General features: G+C 26.7%; 1 protein-coding gene across 1 annotated transcript in view; it reads right to left on the reverse strand.

Moving 5' to 3' along the window:
- Positions 1 to 3,262, reverse strand: part of LOC107475845 (aluminum-activated malate transporter 14-like) — a 4,477-nt gene extending 1,215 nt beyond the window's left edge. The window contains exons 1-3 of the mRNA XM_016095521.3: positions 2,917 to 3,262; positions 2,212 to 2,352; positions 1,553 to 1,828 (exon numbers count right to left, since the gene is read on the reverse strand). Coding sequence (XP_015951007.1) covers positions 1,553 to 1,828; positions 2,212 to 2,352; positions 2,917 to 3,262 — 763 coding nt within the window. The remainder of the gene's footprint in view (positions 1 to 1,552; positions 1,829 to 2,211; positions 2,353 to 2,916) is intronic.
- Positions 3,263 to 20,487: the final 17,225 nt, after the last annotated feature.

Raw genomic sequence — 20,487 nt, forward strand, 5'->3', positions numbered from 1 at the left:
ATTTTTGACTTGTGTCAAAATTATTTTTGGACGTTAATTTTATCTAAAATATTAGAGACAACATTAAAAATATTTAAAAATAATTTTAATATAAATACAAAATATTAGACACAAAATTGAATAAATTAAAAATATTAATACAAAATTAAGTTAAAAATATTTTACAGAACAAACACAACAATAACAAAGCCTTGTCCCACTAAGTGGGGTCGGCTACGTAAATCAAATGATGCCATTGAACTCTATCATGTATCATGTCTACAGCGAAATCGTTTATATGTAGATCTCGTTTGACCACCTCATGGATAGTTTTCTTAGGTCTTCTTCTGCCTTTCACCCCTTGTCCATCCTCCATTTCATCCACCCTCCTGACTGAGTGTCCTGTTGGCCTTCTTCTCACATGTCCAAACCACTTGAGATGCGATTCTATACCATCTTTTCCACAGTGGGTGCTACTCCAACTCTCTCCCTTAAATCTTCGCTCCTTATTTTATTCAATCGCGTATAACCGCTCATCCATCTCAACATCTTCATCTTTGCCACACTTAACTTATGTTCGTGTTCTTCTTTAGCTGTCAAACACTCTGTACCATAAAAGCATAGACGGTCTTACAGCAGCGTGATAGAATTTACCTTTAAGTTTTAAAGGCACTTTTTTGTCACATATAAAATCAGATGCACTCCACCATTTTGACTAACATGCTTGAATCCTATAATTTACATCTTGTTCAATCTCTCAATTATCCTGTATGATGCACCCAAGATACTTAATCGTAGGATGTTTTTCCAATCTTCACTTCTATATTAGGGTTTTCCTTCGCAAACCGAACTTACATTCCATATATTCCGTCTTACTACGGCTTATGCGAAGACTATACACTTTCAGAGCTTCTCTCCATAAGTCCAACTTCTTATTTAGGTCTTTTTTTTACTCTTCCATAAGGACGATATCATCGGCAAAAAGCATGCACCATGACACAGGCTCTTGGATATGCTCTGTGAGTACTTCCAAGACTAATATAAATGAAAAAGTATGGACTTAAGGAAGATCCTTGGTATAATCCTATACCAATAAAAAAAATTTCTGTCACACCACCTTGAATCTTCACACATGTTGTGGCCCCATCATACATATCTTTAATTGTACCCAATCCTTATTCTCTTCTTTTCTAAAAGCTTTCATATGACCTCCCTTGAGACCCTATCATATGTTTTTTCTAAATTAATAAACATATGTAGATCCTTTTATCATTAATTATTTGTACTCTATATCATCCTTCTTAATTAACTAGTATGAACTCATTTTTAATATCAAAGAGGATCATGGGCCACATCCACTTATATAAGTTCCCTTAAAAGCTAGCATATATTATTAGGTAATTTTAGTATGTTTATATTTATAACGTTCATACTGATTATGGAAGTATTATTAAAATTAAAGCCCTTATTTATTTTATATTTTAAAAACATTTTTTAGTTACACTTTTTTAAAAAGTATTGCTTAATTGATATTGTTGTATTTTAAATTGTCAAAGTGGATCTATATATGTACCTTGGATTGCATTGGCGAGATGTTGAAAGCTTGAGTGAGTGGAATCATGAAATTCATTGCTGGCCCAAAGAGGAAATAAGAAGAAACTCACAGAAATGCAAATGATGAAACCAATCACAATTGTTAAGAGACGATCACGTGCTATTTCCCAAACTTGTTGTTCGTCACGCACCACAGACACCAATACAAGGTTTAATGTCAGAATGAATATCATCACCCCATATTCATATCTTCTCTTTATCCTTGGAATCATTCTAAAATATGTTGCAATTGCTCCTGAAATTAATAATTACTTTTCAGTGGTTTCTCTAATGATTAATTAGCGACAAAAATATTTATGATCAAAGTAGTATAATTGAAAAAAATTGAGTGTTTGGTCAAACTTAAATTTATTATTGAACTGGAAATAACTGAAATAAGTTTGTCAAAATAGTAGTACAATTGCAATTCTAGTGTTTTGTCAAATTTAGCTTTAATCGAATGAAAATTAAAATCAGTCACCAATTATAGGTTATTGAATTCTAAAATATATAATTGTTGGTTTATTATAAATTAGATTATTTTAGTGTCTAATTATTTAATTAAAAAATATATAAATCAATACTATAAATATAGATAATAATAAAATAAATCATATAATATATTAATCTAAAACTTACCAAAGATGAATATACAAATTCCAATGATAATGGAGTTGCCAACCCCACCGAGCTTTTGAGCCAAAATTGCTGCTATGCAACCTAGTCCACCTCCTACTATAGTTCCCATTCCACGGTTTAAACCCTTACCAAGTGTAGCTCCTGCTTGCTCAAAATACAAAGTATAATTTGTTTGCTCCAAAGCCATATATAAGTAAAAAGTATAAGCAGGGAAGTGAACTATAATGGCAAGAGTCAATGATGATGAGTTGGTGTATGTTTATGTAAAATATATTTTTTTGTCACTAATGTGTATATTATTTTTTTAAAATATTCGTGACATTTAGTTTTATTCAACTTTGTTTCTAATGTTTTCGATTTATTTAATTTTGTTCCTAAAGTTTTTTTAATATTTATCAAAATTATCTCTAAAAATTTTAAATTTTGTCCTTAATATTTTACATAAAGTTAACGTCCAAAAATAATTTTGACAAAAATAAAAAATATTAAAGACAAAATTAAATGCAACTAAACATTAAAAAATATTTTTGAAAAAAATCACAAACATTATAAACAAAAAATATACTTTAATTTAACCTCTATAATAATATTTTAAATTTCTGACACACATATAAGGAAATGAATAAACTGATTATTCAACTAATTTAAATTAGTTTAATATATAATGATAATTAACTTATTGTGTTAGACTAATTAATTAAGTACCTGCAGAGAATTCAAAGATGACAACAACAGTCATGATAGCCCACATTGCATTTTCTCCAACTTGTTCATAGAGAGGATCCAAGAGGTACAGAAGTGAAACCAAAACAAGCGAGATTCCAACTTTGATGCTATGAATTATGTTCTTAGTTTCTTGCTCACTAAGATGGGAGAATGAAGGAAAGATTGGAACAAAAGACATGTTGAATTTTTTTTCTTTAACATGGGAAATAATGGTTGGAAATGATGGAGAAAATGGGAATGTTTTATTGTTGTTGTTCTTCTCTTTGTTATGAACAACATTTTCTTTTTCATTATTGGTAATGGATATGACATGAGTTGATTCCATTTTTTGGATTTCTCCTTTTTTTTTTTTCTTGTGTACTTTGATGAATTAAGAACAAGCTAAGCTCTAGCTAACTCTTGGAGAGAGGGTCTATTTATAATATGCAAAGAGTAGAGACTCTAGTGATGCCTCAAACTATTGATGTGCATATAAAAAAATGGATACTACGCAAGAGTTATATATATAAATAAAAGGACAACATCAAATAATGAAGTAGGAAAAATTGATGAAGTTTAGGTATAAAAGGTTTATTGTTAAGGTTCTAAAAGGATTACGTGTACATATTATTTGAATAAATATAAAGAATTAATTTTTTAATTAATTAATATTAATAAATATTTTTATTATAAAATTATTTTTTAACTCTTATTTTTTAAAATATTTATGACTTAGAATTTAAAATTTAAAATTTAAAATTTGAGTTCTTAAAATTTAAAATAAAAAATAATTTCAAAATATTGTCAAATATATATTGGCCGAAACAGATTAATAACTATCCAATTAAACTCATATTATTTACTCTTAAATTTAAAGTGGACTATGTATTAAAGTGCTAAAATATAAAGTTGTTCGTAAATATATTTATACACGATAATAATTTAGTTAAATAATCTTTTGGAGAAATGGTTCACAATATATTCACTTGAAGGATCGTGGTAAACATCTCAAAATGAATTCAAATTATAAAACTTGAGACTCAATAGCTTAAAATCTTCTCTGTGCATGCTTTTCCTGTATCATCACTATATTCGAAATTCCATATTTAAAATTGCTTTAAAATAAACCGTGTTGAATCTGCGTACAGAGATATTCCTTTTCATTTATCATATCATATATTGAAATAAACCAGAGGGACAGAGAGAGTTAGGTTCATCCGTGGCCCAATTTGCTTCCCACTACACTTGAAGAAATTACCATAAATCAAACAATATGGTACTAATTATAACTACTAATTATCCTTTGTGCTATTTTTTTATTTTTTATAGTATTTTTTAGTTTAATAAATTAATGATTAATTTGTTACGAATTAAAATTTTATATAAAAATTTATATACAAAATAAAATTCAAGCAATCGATACTTACTTAAACGAGTAAAGTAACTATTTATTAATGGAAAAGTATAGGGAGCTAATGGTTTAAGCGTACAATGTGTACAATGGAGGTTTAGGAAGTATTAGAAATATGACCATCAGTGTTACATTGTCCTGTCAGATTATGCTTTTGGGATGAGTGGGTTCATGACATGGTATTAAAGTTCTAAATCCGAAAGGTCAAGGGTTTAATCTTTGGTGAACTCCAAAATTAACTTAAGTTTTTAGAATGAGTGATTTTATGACCTGAGATGTTTATTATCCCTGGTATTTGAATGGTTATTCTGGATAGTGTGGATGATGTTTATTTTATTCATGGACACACTTAGGCCATTGGCTCCTTAGCACTACTCTTTATTAATTATTACAATGATAATGAACAGTGACCTAAGTGGAATTCATATGCACTAGCACAAAGTAATGGTACGGATTTCGGTATGGTGCATTTAATTACTTTATTATCATTATATATTTTTACGTGTCCCAGTCCCACACAATAACACTTAAATTCTTTATTTTTATTCTTATTATTTATATATATCTGAGATAATGTTAAGTAGACAAAAAAATAGTCAAAATTTATCTTATTTAATATTCATTAATTATCAAGATCGATTTCTATTTTCTTTTATTTTTAATAATTTCTTCCATTCGTTAATTTACATTACTCATTGATCATTTTTAGGGGTTTTTAATTATATTCTTACATTATTTAAGCCTATTAAAAGAGTACATAAATACATAACTACATATACAAAATATAATATAGAAGATTTTTTTTATATAATTTTAAAAAATTTTTAAATGTACTATCATATCGATATTTCAGTAATTTTTAACCATTGATCTTAATTATAAAAAATATATATAATATATAATTAAAATTAACGATTAAAAATTACTGAAATACCGATACAACCGTACACTTAAAAACTTTCCTATAATTTTAATACATAAAGATAATTTTTTAAAAGTAACGTACCAAGTTCCGCGTATGCTTCTCGTTTTTTCTTTTACGTCAAAAAGTGAGTAAGTAGCTTCAACATTTTGCTCCTTCCTTCCAACTTCGTATCGATTGCTTTTGAGAGTAATAATAATTTATAGTCCTAGACTGATGAAGACCTCATGATCAACGTAGCTAGTCAAGGCACTACAAATGAATGTGATATTATAATATTATTATAGGAGAAGTGGTAGACAAAATTGATTTGTACTACTATATATTCAGTGTTTATTATTACGAGTATTAATTCGTTAACATTAATCAATGTAAGTCTTGTTTAGCCTAAAATATTTTAACTTAATCGCCAATAACCTAAAATCTTTTTCCCTCTTTTTCTTTTCTGCTCGAACTTAAAGTCTTATTATAGATGTTTTTACGAGAAGAAAACTTTAAAATAATAGTTGAATTATATATGTTACAGTGGTAGAAATAATTACTGATATAATTTATTAGATTAGGCTATATACGTTATATTTTTGGGTATAATTTTTTTTTAATTCTGAATTAATACAGAATGTTTGCTTTTCATATTTTTTGTTATAGATGTCTTTATGAATATTTCTTCATGAATAATATCATGATATATCGTTTTTTTTTAAGTTTAAATTAATAGTAGAAAACAATAATATAAATAATGATTATATTTTTAACATTAACAAAAATATCTTTTGGATTGCTAATGAGTTATAACTTAAATAGTATTATCTCTTTATACTTAATTAAGAGGTTGTGAATTTGAATCTCTATATCTTTGGTAAAAAAAATATATCTTTTAGATTTGTTTGATTTTTTTTAGTAAAAACCTTTTTTTCTTTTTTTACTTGTTTTATTCTATTTTTTTTCTTTTAGAGTTTATGATTATCAATGATCGAACTCTAGATTTTTTAAACATAAAGTTTTAATATTATATTATTATATCACTTTTTTTTTAATTTATACAAATAAAAAAATTAACATGAATGATTATATTTTTAACAAATAATGATGTGCAAAAGCTAGGTGATCGAGCATGTGCATAACCGAGAAGCACATTAATGTTGTGTGCACGTTTAAATTAGTCTTTATTTAATAAAGAAAATTGAGTTTTTTTTTTTAAAACACAATATGAATAATGGGTTGCACTACTTTAGATCTATTAAAATAAAAATATTCAATTTTATTTATCTATTATAATTTTAGTCTCTCACCTTTTATCTTTTTCTTTTTTTATCACAATTGTTTTACTTCCTCTTCTCTATAGCACTATCACCAATGTACTTTACCGGCGCTGCCATTATCTAAAGAAACAACGCGTCGCGCTGCCCCTGTGCTCCCTGCAACCAATATCACAGCCACACTTTTTTCTTTATTGTCTCATACTACCTGTTCTCGACACCATCGCTGCACCTTTTTAATTTCTCCCATGAAATTGGGGTATGGTACCCTTTGGGTGCAGGAGCCAAGCAATTCAAGCCACGAACTTTTTCCGGGCAATAGCATTGGAACCTCTCTCCTTTTTTAGTGGAATGAGGCTTTTTACTTCGTCGTTATCCAAACACGGTATATACTCGCTCATATTGCACGGGCTGCCACTGTACGCCTTCTTCTTCCCTCCGTGATGTCGCACCGTCGCCGAATTAGAGGCCTTGTTCCGTCGCTGCTCCAATGCTGCACCTCTACGCTTGCTTTCACGCTGTTGCGTTGTGTCTTTGTCATTTTTATCGTGTGTCGCTTTACTTCGTTTATCTAAATGGTATGATCTAAATAAACATCCACATCTTAGTGAAAAAAATTAATCATCCGCATATATAGTAAAATGAACATCTATCCAACTTAGTTTATAAAAAATAAATAACAAAATAGCAGCTGCAGAAATACCAAAATTATGATACAACAGCGTCGACAGTAGCACAGAATTGTGAGAGAGCGATTACAACAAAATAATCGAAATTATAATTAAATCTAATTAATTTAAAATTTTAATTTTTAAAATTAAAATTAATTTTTCTATTTTAAGTTATTATTTACGTTATTAAAAAAAACATTATTCCCCCTGTACTTTTTCTATTATGAATTACAGTGTTAATTCAATAAGCATCAATAGCTCCTTAATTTTATACATAAAGAACAGTCATGTACAACTTGTAGTAACTACTTTCCTAATTTTCTATGTGATGATATACTTGAATAATTATAATTCTAACATTTCTCTTCTAATATAAACATGTTCTCTCTCCTATCCTCAATAAATAACTCAAAGTTAATTTGTTGGAGGTATAATTCTGTTAGTACTATTAACTTTGAGACACTTGATCAATAACATAAGAAATGAATAATTAGGAAAATTCTTTTTTATTTAACCTTTTATCTTGCATTCTATCGTGATATTACTATTTTTTTCAAAAACTTAAACGGAGACAATATAGAACACTCATTTAAATAAGAATCTTTCTTAGATTTACTTAATTTTTGCATGTCTTTTTTTTATTTATCTTATACTATTTTTTTTTTTTGAATTCATCAAAGATCAAATTTTAAATTATTTTTTGATATAAAACTCTAATATCATATTATAAAATTATTTTTTTAAAAATATTTAAACTGATAGGAGAATTCAATATATAAATAATTATATCTATAATACATTATCAATAGTGTTCTATAATCAAATACGCGTTGAAGAATAAGCACAACCTCTTTTGATTTAAAATCTATTTGTCATTTATTTTGAAATCATAATTTCTTTTCATCTTGTTTGAATATAAATTTTTAATAAATATATTTTCTAATAAAATTTAATTTGAATGCGTTTTATTACGATAAGTTGCCTTTTAACAGAGCTTATTTATGCGAGTAATCAAAGTGAAAGGTGGCTGGCCGGTTTAATTTGTTTTCTTAAAACTCTTGCTCTAGTAGTAAGCTAAGATGCTCCAAAGATGGCCATATAAAAAAGTGGAGAGATTATTTTTAGTTGTGACAATAATGGTAGATTAGCTTGACTTATTTGAAATTTATAGGTACATTTTGGTTTTCTAGTGTTTCTTTTATTAATATAAAATCTTATTTTAGTCATAAAGATTAAAAGATGAAAGTTGATGAATATTAGTAATATTTAAATTATATTAGTTTGTGTCATATAGAATTTGAGTGAATGATTGTATTAGTCATAACTTATGTTTTCCATTCATGAAAAGGGTCATTTTTGTTAAAAATCTTTAGAAAATAATATAAAATCAATCCAAAACGGTTTAAGATTATTTTATTTTGTATTTTTAATTATTCTAGAAATAATTAAATAATACAAAAACAATAAAGCCTTATCTTATTATTAGGTAGAGTCGGTTATATAGATCAAACGATATTATTGTGTCCTATCATGTATTATGTCCACGGTGAGTCTATTTATACGTAGATCTTTTTTTACTACTTCATGCATGTATAGTCTTTTTAGATCTTTTTCTATCATTCGCCCCTGCCTATCTTTCATTTCATATGCATCCACTCTCTTAACTAGATGTTATGTCGATCTTCTTTTCACATGTCCAAATTACTTGAGACGAGATTCTACTATCTTCTCAACAATAGACACTACTATAATTTTCTCTCTTATATTTGTTCTTTATCATCTCAATTCTATTACCATGGTGTTCATTGGTCCCTGTTGTTTCTAATACCTTATACACTCTTTAGTATTGTGTAACAAGCATATCTTTGAGAGCGACAATACATTAGATGAAAGCAAGATTTATGATTTAGTTAGTGCACTTAGCTAAAGAGAATAATTCAGTGCACAACGAGATAGTTCGGGTGAAGAAAAAGGTTCGGTACGTTGCTGAGAAACGAATCTGTTGGATACCCTTAAACTCTTTTTTTTATTAAGTTTAATTCTAGTGGCTCTGTTATAAAAGATGGTTAGACGACTTGTGGAAGTATTTTAAGAGAACATGAAGATAAATTTTTGGCTTGTTATAATGTGAGTTTGGATAGTTGTACAGTGACGATTTTGACAAATAAATCCTGAAATATTCTGTTAAGTTTGGACTTGACTCTAAATATTGAGTATATAAATGTTTAGATGAAAGTTAATTTTAAGTAATAGCTAAATTAATTTCCGTCTTTAAAAAATCATCGATTTATACTCTATAAAAATATTAGTTTTGGCTATAAAAAAATACTACAATAGACTAAATAACTGAAATTTTCATCATGAGTTTTGGAAAGCAAATACTTGTACAAATCGCATTACAAAAACTTAAACTTAAGTTGAAATAATGCTATTTTATTTTTTTATTCGTCTGTATTTTTTATATTTCATGTAGATTATATTAAAACTGCATTTTTAAAATACTTTAATTTATGTCTAAGTCTTTTGTTCTTGGACATTTTGTCCTGTTATCTATAAAAATATTATTATTATATACAAAAATTATAGATATTAAATTAAAAAATAATTTTAAATTATTGTCGACTTTCTATATTAATAGTGTGTCGTAGAGTCAAAATGCAATTTGCACATCTTTGTAGTGGAAGCAAGAAGTTATAGATTAATAATATTTGTACTATTTTTTATATATTTTATTTTCATTCTTTTATGATATAATTTATTTTTTATTAATAATTTTTATAAAAAGAAATAAAAGATGTAAAAAAATTATGATGCTATATGATTAAGTCATTTTGGTAATTAAATTCGATTAAATTAGTTTAATATTTTATTAATACAATAAAAATTAGTTAAAAAAAGAACGTTATAAGGAAAAAAAAGACTTAGTTAAACTTAATTATAAAAATAATTGTTTATCCAATAAATTTTTTAAAAATATAAAAACAATGCATATATGACATTTTTTATAATAAAATTTATTTCGACAACATAAAATAGGAAATTTTTTTAATAACATTCTTTTATTCTATATCTAAACTCAAATTCAAAATTGTTAATTAAAAAAAAATACTTACTACTTTGAACTCAATCATGAGAAATTTTTGATAATTTATTTATAAGCTAGATAATTTAGTTTAATATGAAAACATTCACACTTAGCTAGTCCCTTGCTTATATTTATTTACAATTTCTAAGTAAAGGTACCTTAATAATGAAAGGGAAAAGTGGTTGAGTATTCCGTGATACGGAAATAATCCTCCGTACCCGCTGACTTAATAAGAGATTTTATTTGTTTATATTTTTTAATTATTATTATCATTATCATATATTATGAATAAAGTTATGATTCCACTATCTTCGTAGTGCTTTTTTCTTTTTCAAATTCTGTCAGAACAAACATATAAATATAATATATATTTTTCATGCTTTTTAAAGGGAAAATGGCAGTTTGGGGCTCCACTAATTTGCACTATTGGTTTGGTGGCCACTTATCTTTGCTTCACGGCAATTTCGAACAAACACACCACTTAATATAAGTGGAAACTGATATTAAGGAAAAATAAGGGATAATATTTTAATAAATTTATTATTGGAGTACGAACTTCTATTATATTGAAATTTAGACCACGTCTAAAAATGTGAAATATAATTTGGAATAGAAGTTTTTACTTTTGGTAATCATATAACGGAAAAATAGTTCTTTTTTCCTAAGAAAAACAATGAACTCATAATTAATTTCTTAGTTATATTACTCTTACCCTTAATTTCAAATTACATCTTATTAAAAAATAATTAACTACTGATGTACAATCCAAGGCTTACATCACTTCAATATAAATATAATGATGAGGTGGTGAAATTCAAGAGATCAAAGTTTGCAAATTAAAATATATATTATGAAGATTATTAAAGTTCGCTCAAGAAAGAGAAAATGAGAATTCACAGTGTAAGGACGAGCGTCTTATATATATATATATATCAAACAAATTGATTTGCAGCTGTTTATATCTAAACTGCCGATATTTTGATCAGTTTTATAGCAAACGTCAAACTGTAGTCTAGAATTATTGCGATTCCTCTAATTTTATGGCGGTTTAAAAAACGTCGCTAATTTTCCGTCGCTATTTGGCGTATCCGTTGTAGTGACATTTTATTTTTCATATTTCTCCATTGTAATATCACATTACGGATAGATGATGTAACTACTTCCTAAATTTACGAATAATTTTCAACAACATAGACCTAATAATGTATATATATTTACATAAATAAATATATATATATATATAGAATTTTTACCGTAAAAGGATTTTTATTTTATACAAGGTTATTTTTTTTCAGATACTAAAATAAGATAAAATAAAATGTTTGTTTGAGCCCAAAAAACGGACGTTATATAAATGTTAATGACGAAATTATAATTTAATCCAAAAACTAGAAATTAATTAAAAATGTACTTTATCTTAAAATTTAAAATTTTGAAATTATATTTCAAAGTCATCCTAAATGAGGAAATGCAACATGGAACTTTAATTAATGAACTTTAAAATGCTAATTATATACTATTTCATTTTTGCTTTGAAAAAGAAATTGATCCCTTCAATATAAAATTCTTATATCTCTGATGATCCCCTCCAAATAATCAATAGAAATATATACAAATAGTATATGTTAACATCAATAATCATGAATATTCATTGAGCTATATGTATAGGTTAGTACCTCTTATTAGTGGTGATATTAGGTACAAATATATGTCAAGATAGGTATATAAGGTATCGACATAAGACAAAATTAAACAAAATGGAACATGATTTTGGCAAGTATACTTGAAAAAGCTACATAGCTAACCACCCTAATGATAAGGTAGTTTATTTGGAAAAATTATTAGTGGAGAGGGCACTAGTTAGTTTTATAATTAAAATATGTTCAAATAAATGTACATGCATCCAGTTGTAGAACAATCCTTCTCATCACTATAATACGATCTCATTCAACATCAATAATACACACCTCTCTCTCTCAAATTTAGCTCTTCTAAATGTAATAAGATAAAAGTATTCACTATATGTTAATCAGTTAATCACTTGAAAGAAAATTTGAAAGATGAATTAATATAAATATTTATGGTTTATCATATTTTTTGGTGACCTTATGGTTTTATCATGTGTTTGTATTATATTTGTTTTCATGAATAAATTAATTTGAAATTTACTAAATAATAATTAGTCCAAATTGAAAAACACAAGTAATTCCTTTAAAAAAATTGTTGATTTAGTTTGTTGGATGGATAAATTTTCTTTGGGTCAAGAGTAACCATCACGGACTTATTGTAGTTTTATGGGCCAGCCACGATAAAGAAACTTCGAAGATTGTTGCCACCTTACAAAATTGATTTTGGCCCAACAAAAAATGGAGAGAGAGAGAGAGAAAAAGAGAAGAGAGCGAGCGCATGAGATGAATATGCTTGTATATAATATTCGAAAATATTATTCGACCAAAAAGATATTGGAAAATTAACTCTTTACATCTTGTTGCGCTCTAACTTTAAGGTTGGGTACCGAGTAAAAAACGACCCAAAAAATACCTTTTTTTGAGTCAAGCAACATATAAGTTTACGCTCATAATGGAAATTGAAATTAAAAGATAGGAATTAAATTAAATTTTTATATTGGATTAGATGTAAGTATATAATACTGAAATATATTTTAATATTTTATTTGATTTAAGATAAATATAAAGACTGAAATAAATATATTTTTAAAATATTTTTATTAATTAAAAAAATAAAAACAAAATAAAGATGAAGGTGCTCCACCTCACCTCCGTTCACCTCCCTTAATTGGTGCCACTGAGTAGTTTGATATCGATTTCACTTTCGAAGATGAAGGTGCTCCACTATTTTGCCACTTTGGATTCTTCTAGTCCATTCTACTCTGTCGCTTGATTTCGCCACCATCCATTTTACCCCACCATCAGCCACATCGACTTTTTTCTTACAACTTGTTAATCTCTATTTTTATTTTAGTTTTTCCACCATCGATTTCATGCTCATTTACATAGCGATGTCGATGAGGAGCTAGAGCAGGTCTTAGTGGTGGCAATGATATCACGAGCTTGAGCAAGGAGCATCGTTGGGTGCAAGAGAGTTCGATAGGATTAGAAAAGGTAGATTTGGAATTTGAAAAATTAAATAACTGCATTTTACAAAGATATGTTATTAAAGTTTTAGTTTTTATTATATAAAATTTCAATTCATTGTATTCTCATTTTTTAAAAATATTGAAATTTTGTGTCTCTAGACTGAAATTTTATTTTCAATATTTGGTTATCAAACACTAATAAATCTCAATCTTCCAACTTTAGTTTCGGTCTTTAGTAATAAACGCTTCATAAAAGACATAATCTAGATTATATCTATGTAGAATTTTGCGTATATTCCACATGGAGCTATTCAGATACTTTCTAAATTTTTCTTTTAAACACTATAAATAAAAGACTTAATACATACTTAATATGTGTACATACAAGAAATGCGCTGAATACTATTTGATTCAGTGACGGATTTACTGACAGATTTAGCGGCAGATTTTTTGACGGTTACGAGTGAAAATTCGTCTCTTGAATAAGTTATTGTTGGATTTTAAATTTCGCCGCTAAATCTGATGATAAATAGAGGCACAAAAATTAATTTTATTAGTGCCGAATTTACTGTCGGGTTGGAAAATTCTGACGGTAACAGAATTTAGTGAAACGTGTCGTTTAGGTAAAGACGAATACCTTACCATCGGATTTTTCCGTCAATAAATCCGACGGTAAATTTGGGATAAAATTCAAATACAAAATCCTTCTTCCTCACTTCTACAAACTCTCTCTCTCTCTCTCTCATTCTCTCTCTCTCTCTCATCTCTCTCTAATCGCTCTCCCTCTTGTCCATTGAGGTAGGTTGCACCGCCTCCACTTGGAGCTGGCGTCGCTGCCGGTAAGTAACATTGTCATCGTAGATTAGCACATCGTCGTCGCTGCTGCTAGAGTCTCCGTGGAGAGCATCCGCTGTGCCACCGCTATTGGTGTTCCTTGTCGTCGATCGAAGGTCATTGCCTTGTCATTATCACCGCATCTGAGGTCCACCGTGTCAATTGATAAGGTTGTTGTCTATTTTTTCTTTTGGTTATTTGTTATGTTACTAAACTCTAACTCTATTACTGTAGGTTTTATTGCTGTCTCCTGTCACCTGTCACCACTATACTTTCACAATTTTGCAGCTACCATCAGAGATAATTTTTTTATAGTTTTTGTATTTTTTTATATTTTTTTGTTTGTTTGTTTATAATTTTGTTAGGTATTTTATTAAATTATTGATTAAATTTTTTTATGAATGTGTGATAAGGGTTTGTTATATTAATTTTAGTGTAATTAGAAATTAAATAATGTTAGGTTAGGTAGAGTATAATTTAGGGTTTGTTTTGAGTTGATGGTGTTTCGAATTATTAGTAATTTTCTGAGTTTATTATTGTCAGAGTTAATTATTTTATTCTGAGTTAATTAGTGTTGATTGTTGTTAATTTTTTGAGTTAATTTTAACTTATTAATTTCATAAGTTAATTATTGACTTATTGTTGATTGCTGTTAATTTTATGAGTTTATTGTTGTCTGATGAGTTAATTGTTTTCTGAATTAATTTTGCTAAGTTGATTGTTGTTAATTTTACTAAGTTTGTTATAATTTACTCATTTGAATATATAAACTTTGATTTATTTGTTTAATTATAATTTTTGTGTTGATTATGTTTATAGTTTACAATTAAAGGTGTACAGTCTGCTATGTAGACAATAGGTTTACGATGCAAAACCTCCAACCAGATTTGTAAGTTGCTGAAATTATATAAGTTAAAATAGATATACTATTTGAGAGACATGCATATGCATGTTAGTAAATTACTTAAAATTTTAAATAGATATACTATTTGTATGATTAATTTTTCTTTTCAATATTGTATTGTCTAGAGAGTTTCAATTATATAATTTACCTAGCCATTACGAGGTATCTTGTTTCATATCGAAGTTTATGTAAGTTTATCTTTTTTGAATTTAGAATATATGTTTATAGTGCTATTTTTTTCTATACACAAGTAATTATTATTTTTCTTCTTTATTCTTAAATTTTGATGTGTAAATTTATTTGTAAATTTTTAACAAAAAATTATAAATAAATTATTACAAAAATTTTTAAATTTTAAATTTTATTAGTTTAAAAATTATTGAATTTAAATATTTAAAATTATATATTGAGATTTTAAATAATCTTTTTAAAAAAATAAAATTTAAAATTACCATTGAATTTCTTTGAAAATAAATCTGACGGTAACAAATTTTAGAATTTTACTAATTAAAATCTGCCAATAAATAATTATCGGTGAGATTTATATCCTTAAATTTATTCTAACAGAAACTTTGATAATAAACATATTAGTTATTACTGACAGACTTTTTTTATAAATCTATTGATACATTCGACAATATCCGACGAATTTCTTACCGTTATTGATCGCTAATGGCTTAATTTATATATCTTTTAGATTATTACTGATATAAATGTCCAAGGAGGTATTCTTAAACCCTGTGGAAATATTGCTAATCTCGTCTCTAGAACTAACACACCTAAATAGGTAATTTATTTCATTTTATTTTTGTTACATATAATATTATGCACGAAGTTGACATGTATGTGTTGCATTGAAATCGTAAAACAAACGGTAAAAACTAAAAAGAATGGCAGATTGGTAGTTAGGAAGTTTAGGAGCAGGGCTTGGAAACAGCTCGTGTTTATGCAGTCAAACATAATTAAGTAAGGTTCCAAGGTTCAAAAATGTTTATTTCTGATCTATTGGTGGGATAATAATAATAATAATAATAATAATAATAATAATAATAATAATAATAATAATAATAATAATAATAATAATTTAGAATACTATAGTTTCTAACTATAAAACTTTAAATCATTAATAAATTTAACTATAAATGTATGAAATTAATTTTTGTAATAACGAAAGATAATTTTTATGTGATTAAAGTATCCAATCATTAATTTTATTTATCTGTAAATTATTAATATTGCGAACTTTTATAAGTAAAACGGACGAAATTTTTTTTTGTCTTTTATTATGAGTACAAAATTGATTTTGTTATTAATGAGTAGATTTATTAATATTTTAAACTCAATTTTATAGATATAAATGATAATTTTTGGATAAATTTATTCATAAAATATCCTATAATATGTAAAAAAAAATTAAAACAAATTGAAAGAGCTAGCTAGATAGCAAGCAGAAAATATGCAAACAAAATTATTTTAAACTAATAGAGGCCCCCCACCCAAAAAAAAGTAAAATTTGAATAGTAATTGCATATATAGTCAAGTCATTTTCTACTTGCTTCCTATTACTAGCTAAGACAGTACATAGTATTAATACATGGTCCTGGTGATGAGTAAGCAAAGCATATACATTTTCATTTCAGAAGAATTATTAATGCATGGGAATTTCCATAATTTGACGTACATATATAGGATGGGAAGAGAGGGGCCCCCCTCTTTTGAAGAATTGCTTTCTCTCATTTCTCTGTCAATGCATCATGAGATGAAATTAATTGGCCTTTCGAAACTATATGTGGATAAAAAAAAATCCTTAATTACTCTCATTTTTTTAGTCCTATTATATTCATTATTTGTAGCTAATTTAAGCTCCACATTCAAGTGGTTAACTCACTTATCTAATTAAATAAATATTAATATTTAAATTTTGTTTTATATATATATATATATATATATATGATTAATAATAAATTTTTAAACAAAATTTATATTATACAATAAATTAATATTTAGCTTATTAAATTAGAAAATAAAATAAAAAACCAAAAAACAAAAATTCATTCTTTGTATTACAAATGAGAGTTTAAATTGTTACATGTGATATTAACATTTTAAAAAGAAATTAAAATTTAAGTTGATCTTTCGTAAAAAATGTTTAACATCATTAACTTAAACTTACCATATTAAATTTTAATATTAATTTTTATCAATTTGTTCAATATTTTATAATTATATTAGTAAGTTTATTACTAATTATTATTCATCTTTATATTTTATCTAAAGGTGTAGATCCTTGAATATGCTGATCAAGTTGAGTTATCCCTTGAATTAAAAGTTATAAATTAAAGAAGAACCATGACAAAAACATTAAGGAAAAAAGAAAAAGAAAAGGTTTTGATGAATGGATTATAATTTTCCGTCCCTATATATAATTAAATCAATTCATTTTTTGTTGTTGTTGAAAGTAACAGCTAGTAATTAAAGCAATTATCGATCTCTTCCACATCACATAATTAATTACTTGAAGATGTTGTGTTTTTTAATTTTCGCTTTTTTATTTTAGGATTCAAAGTTTTAATCTTATTACAGGTAAAATTAGTTCAAAAATTAATCTATTTGGAAAGGACCTCCCTAGAGCATGACTAGTTGGTGAATCTAATTTATATTTTTTTAACTATTGGGTGTGACATATCTCGCGTATATATAAAATATGTGTGTGCATATATGTACAGAAGGCTATATATGGATTATGGAGTCACCGAATTTCCATTTAATTTGAAATGTGCTTTCACCGAAAAGGATATCTGAAAAAATGTAAAAATTTACGCGTAATTATTTTTATTTAAAGTTGATAGTTAAAAATTATTAAATAATAATTTAATTAAATTTATTTAATTATTTAATTATTTTTAAATACTAATTTATATAAAAATAACTGCATATAAATATTTATCATACAAAAATTATACTCTTTAAAAAAGTTTTATCTAATCACACTATATTTGACCAACGTTATCGAAACTACATCTAAATAAAAGATGGACCCTATATAGAACAGAAGTGCCTATACTTATTTTGGTGAATTTTCGGAAAGCAAATAATTAGCAATGATCAGATTTGAAAAAAAGAAAAAAATAACAGAAAAGAAATTGACAATATTTTTTCACCAGTCTTAATTTAGAGTGTAAATGATTTTTTTTTTTTTTGATGAACTTTTAGCGTACAAGATGAACCTAACAATTTTACCAATTTTAACGTATTATGAAGACACTTTCGGCCATACACTTTTGGCCATTCATTAATGGTACACACGGTGTGACATTTTTTGTGATCTATGTTCTCCAATCATTAAGTGTAAAAAAAAAACATTTATTTGTGTTCATGAATTTTGTGAACAAAAATATCCATCAAATAAAAAAATTTAATATTACACTTATAAAAAATGAGTTTCTTATAACAAATATACTTAAATTCTTTTTTTTTTAAATAAATTTTTTAAATTATCCATACTCTTTATTTTTAACCTCAATGATATATTATCTCTTTTTCTCTAAATCCCAAATTTTCACAACCTTCCATTAACACCATCTTAACCATATTTATGAATCATTAGCCAATTGTTCTCGCAGAAACCTCACCCAGCAATGTTGCGATGGCCGAAGACGAAGTCGGAGGCGGCCTTGGCCACATTATAAGAAAAACACTGAATATCGTCGGATTTAACGTCAGTTTTATCGTTGAATTTACGTTTCCGACAGTAATAAATTCGCAAGTAATAATTGGAGAAAAAACGGAAAAAAAATAGGTGCAAAATGTAACATGAAATTTACCAGTAGATTTTTCTATCGTAAACCCAATAAGTGAAATACTACGTTTTGGTGACCCGCAATACATTACTGCCAGTAAATCTAACGGTAACAAGCTCTAAAATTCAAAGCGTTAACCCTCTCCCTTTGATTTCAAAATCCCTTTTTCTCTAACCTCGCTCTTTCTCTCTCTAACCCTCTCCTCTCTCTGCCACTCCATCAGCTTCGCTAGCACTGGCGCCTCCTTTTGCCGCCTCCTCTCCCCCTCACCAAAACCAGCCTCTTCCTCCTCTCCCTTGGTCAGTCGTGACTCCTTCTCTCCCTCTCTGTTCATGTCTCATCGTTCAACGATTGTTGTTGCCATTGTATCTCCCTCTTCTGATTTCTTCTTCCTCTTCTGTTTGAAGCTCAGGTTTTATGATCATTCTTTTTCTTTGTTTAAATTAATTTAGGATTTAGTTATATGTTAATTTGTAGTTGGAAAGTGAAATTGGTTATCATATGCGAATTGCATGCCTTAGAAGAATGAAATGTTAATGAGTGGAGACTTCATGTTTAACATTGAGAAAATATTGTAAACAAATTTTCATCATGGATTTTAGGCCATTGAAAATAAATTCTCTTGTTAAAACCTAAATAATTAATAATTAGCATTTTCTATACGACTATATTAAATATTATTTCATCTATTAAATTTAATTTACTTGATTATAATATTTGAAGATATAAAATTAATATTATAAAAATTGTATTTAATTATATATTATACCTAAATTATCATATATTGTCTCTGTTAGTACTTATGTCTTGCAATTTATGCAATATAATAACCTTTATGAATTAATGATAACCTAAAAGATTAGTTCTAATTGAGTATTCATTATGTTAATCTAATACATAGAAAATATGAAACTATTATAAATAAATATGAATTAATATATTATGAAGTTATTATTAATTACAAAATAAATCTCATGATGATTGGATGAACATATATAACAATTATTTGCTGAAATGTTTTAGCATAACTCAAATAAAAATGTTGTCTTTTTAATTTAATGTCCACATTAAACAATCTTATCAGACAACATAACTTGTGAAGTAGGGATGAAAATTCATCAAACCGAAAATTTTTTACTTCCAACTTAGGTCTATTACTCATTGTAGGTTTTGTTTTAGAAACAAGTCTAGTATCTCCACCTCTAAGATTCCACCTCTAAGATTGGGTCTACCAAAAGGTAGCTTGAAAAAATTAAACATTATAGATTTAGATTTTTGAAACCTACATATGTGTATAAATTAATTAAGAATTTTTTTTATAAATGTTATTATATATGATGCCCTTATAAATATCTATAATAGTATAAATAAGTTAATATATTCTGCTGAAAATGTTGTGAATTTAATTGAGTTTTGACTGATATTGTGGATTGAAGTTGGTTTAATTTGTGAAAATCGTAAAGATGGATATATGTCCAATTTTAAGAAAGGTTATATCAATATTTTTTTTAAATAATATAAATGTTGAAGGATTTGTGTTATATATATGCTAATTAATGTTAATTGGTATTCTTTTTGTAGACATGAC

This window comes from Arachis duranensis, chromosome 2, assembly GCF_000817695.3.
Source record: "Arachis duranensis cultivar V14167 chromosome 2, aradu.V14167.gnm2.J7QH, whole genome shotgun sequence".
NCBI lineage: Eukaryota > Viridiplantae > Streptophyta > Magnoliopsida > Fabales > Fabaceae > Arachis > Arachis duranensis.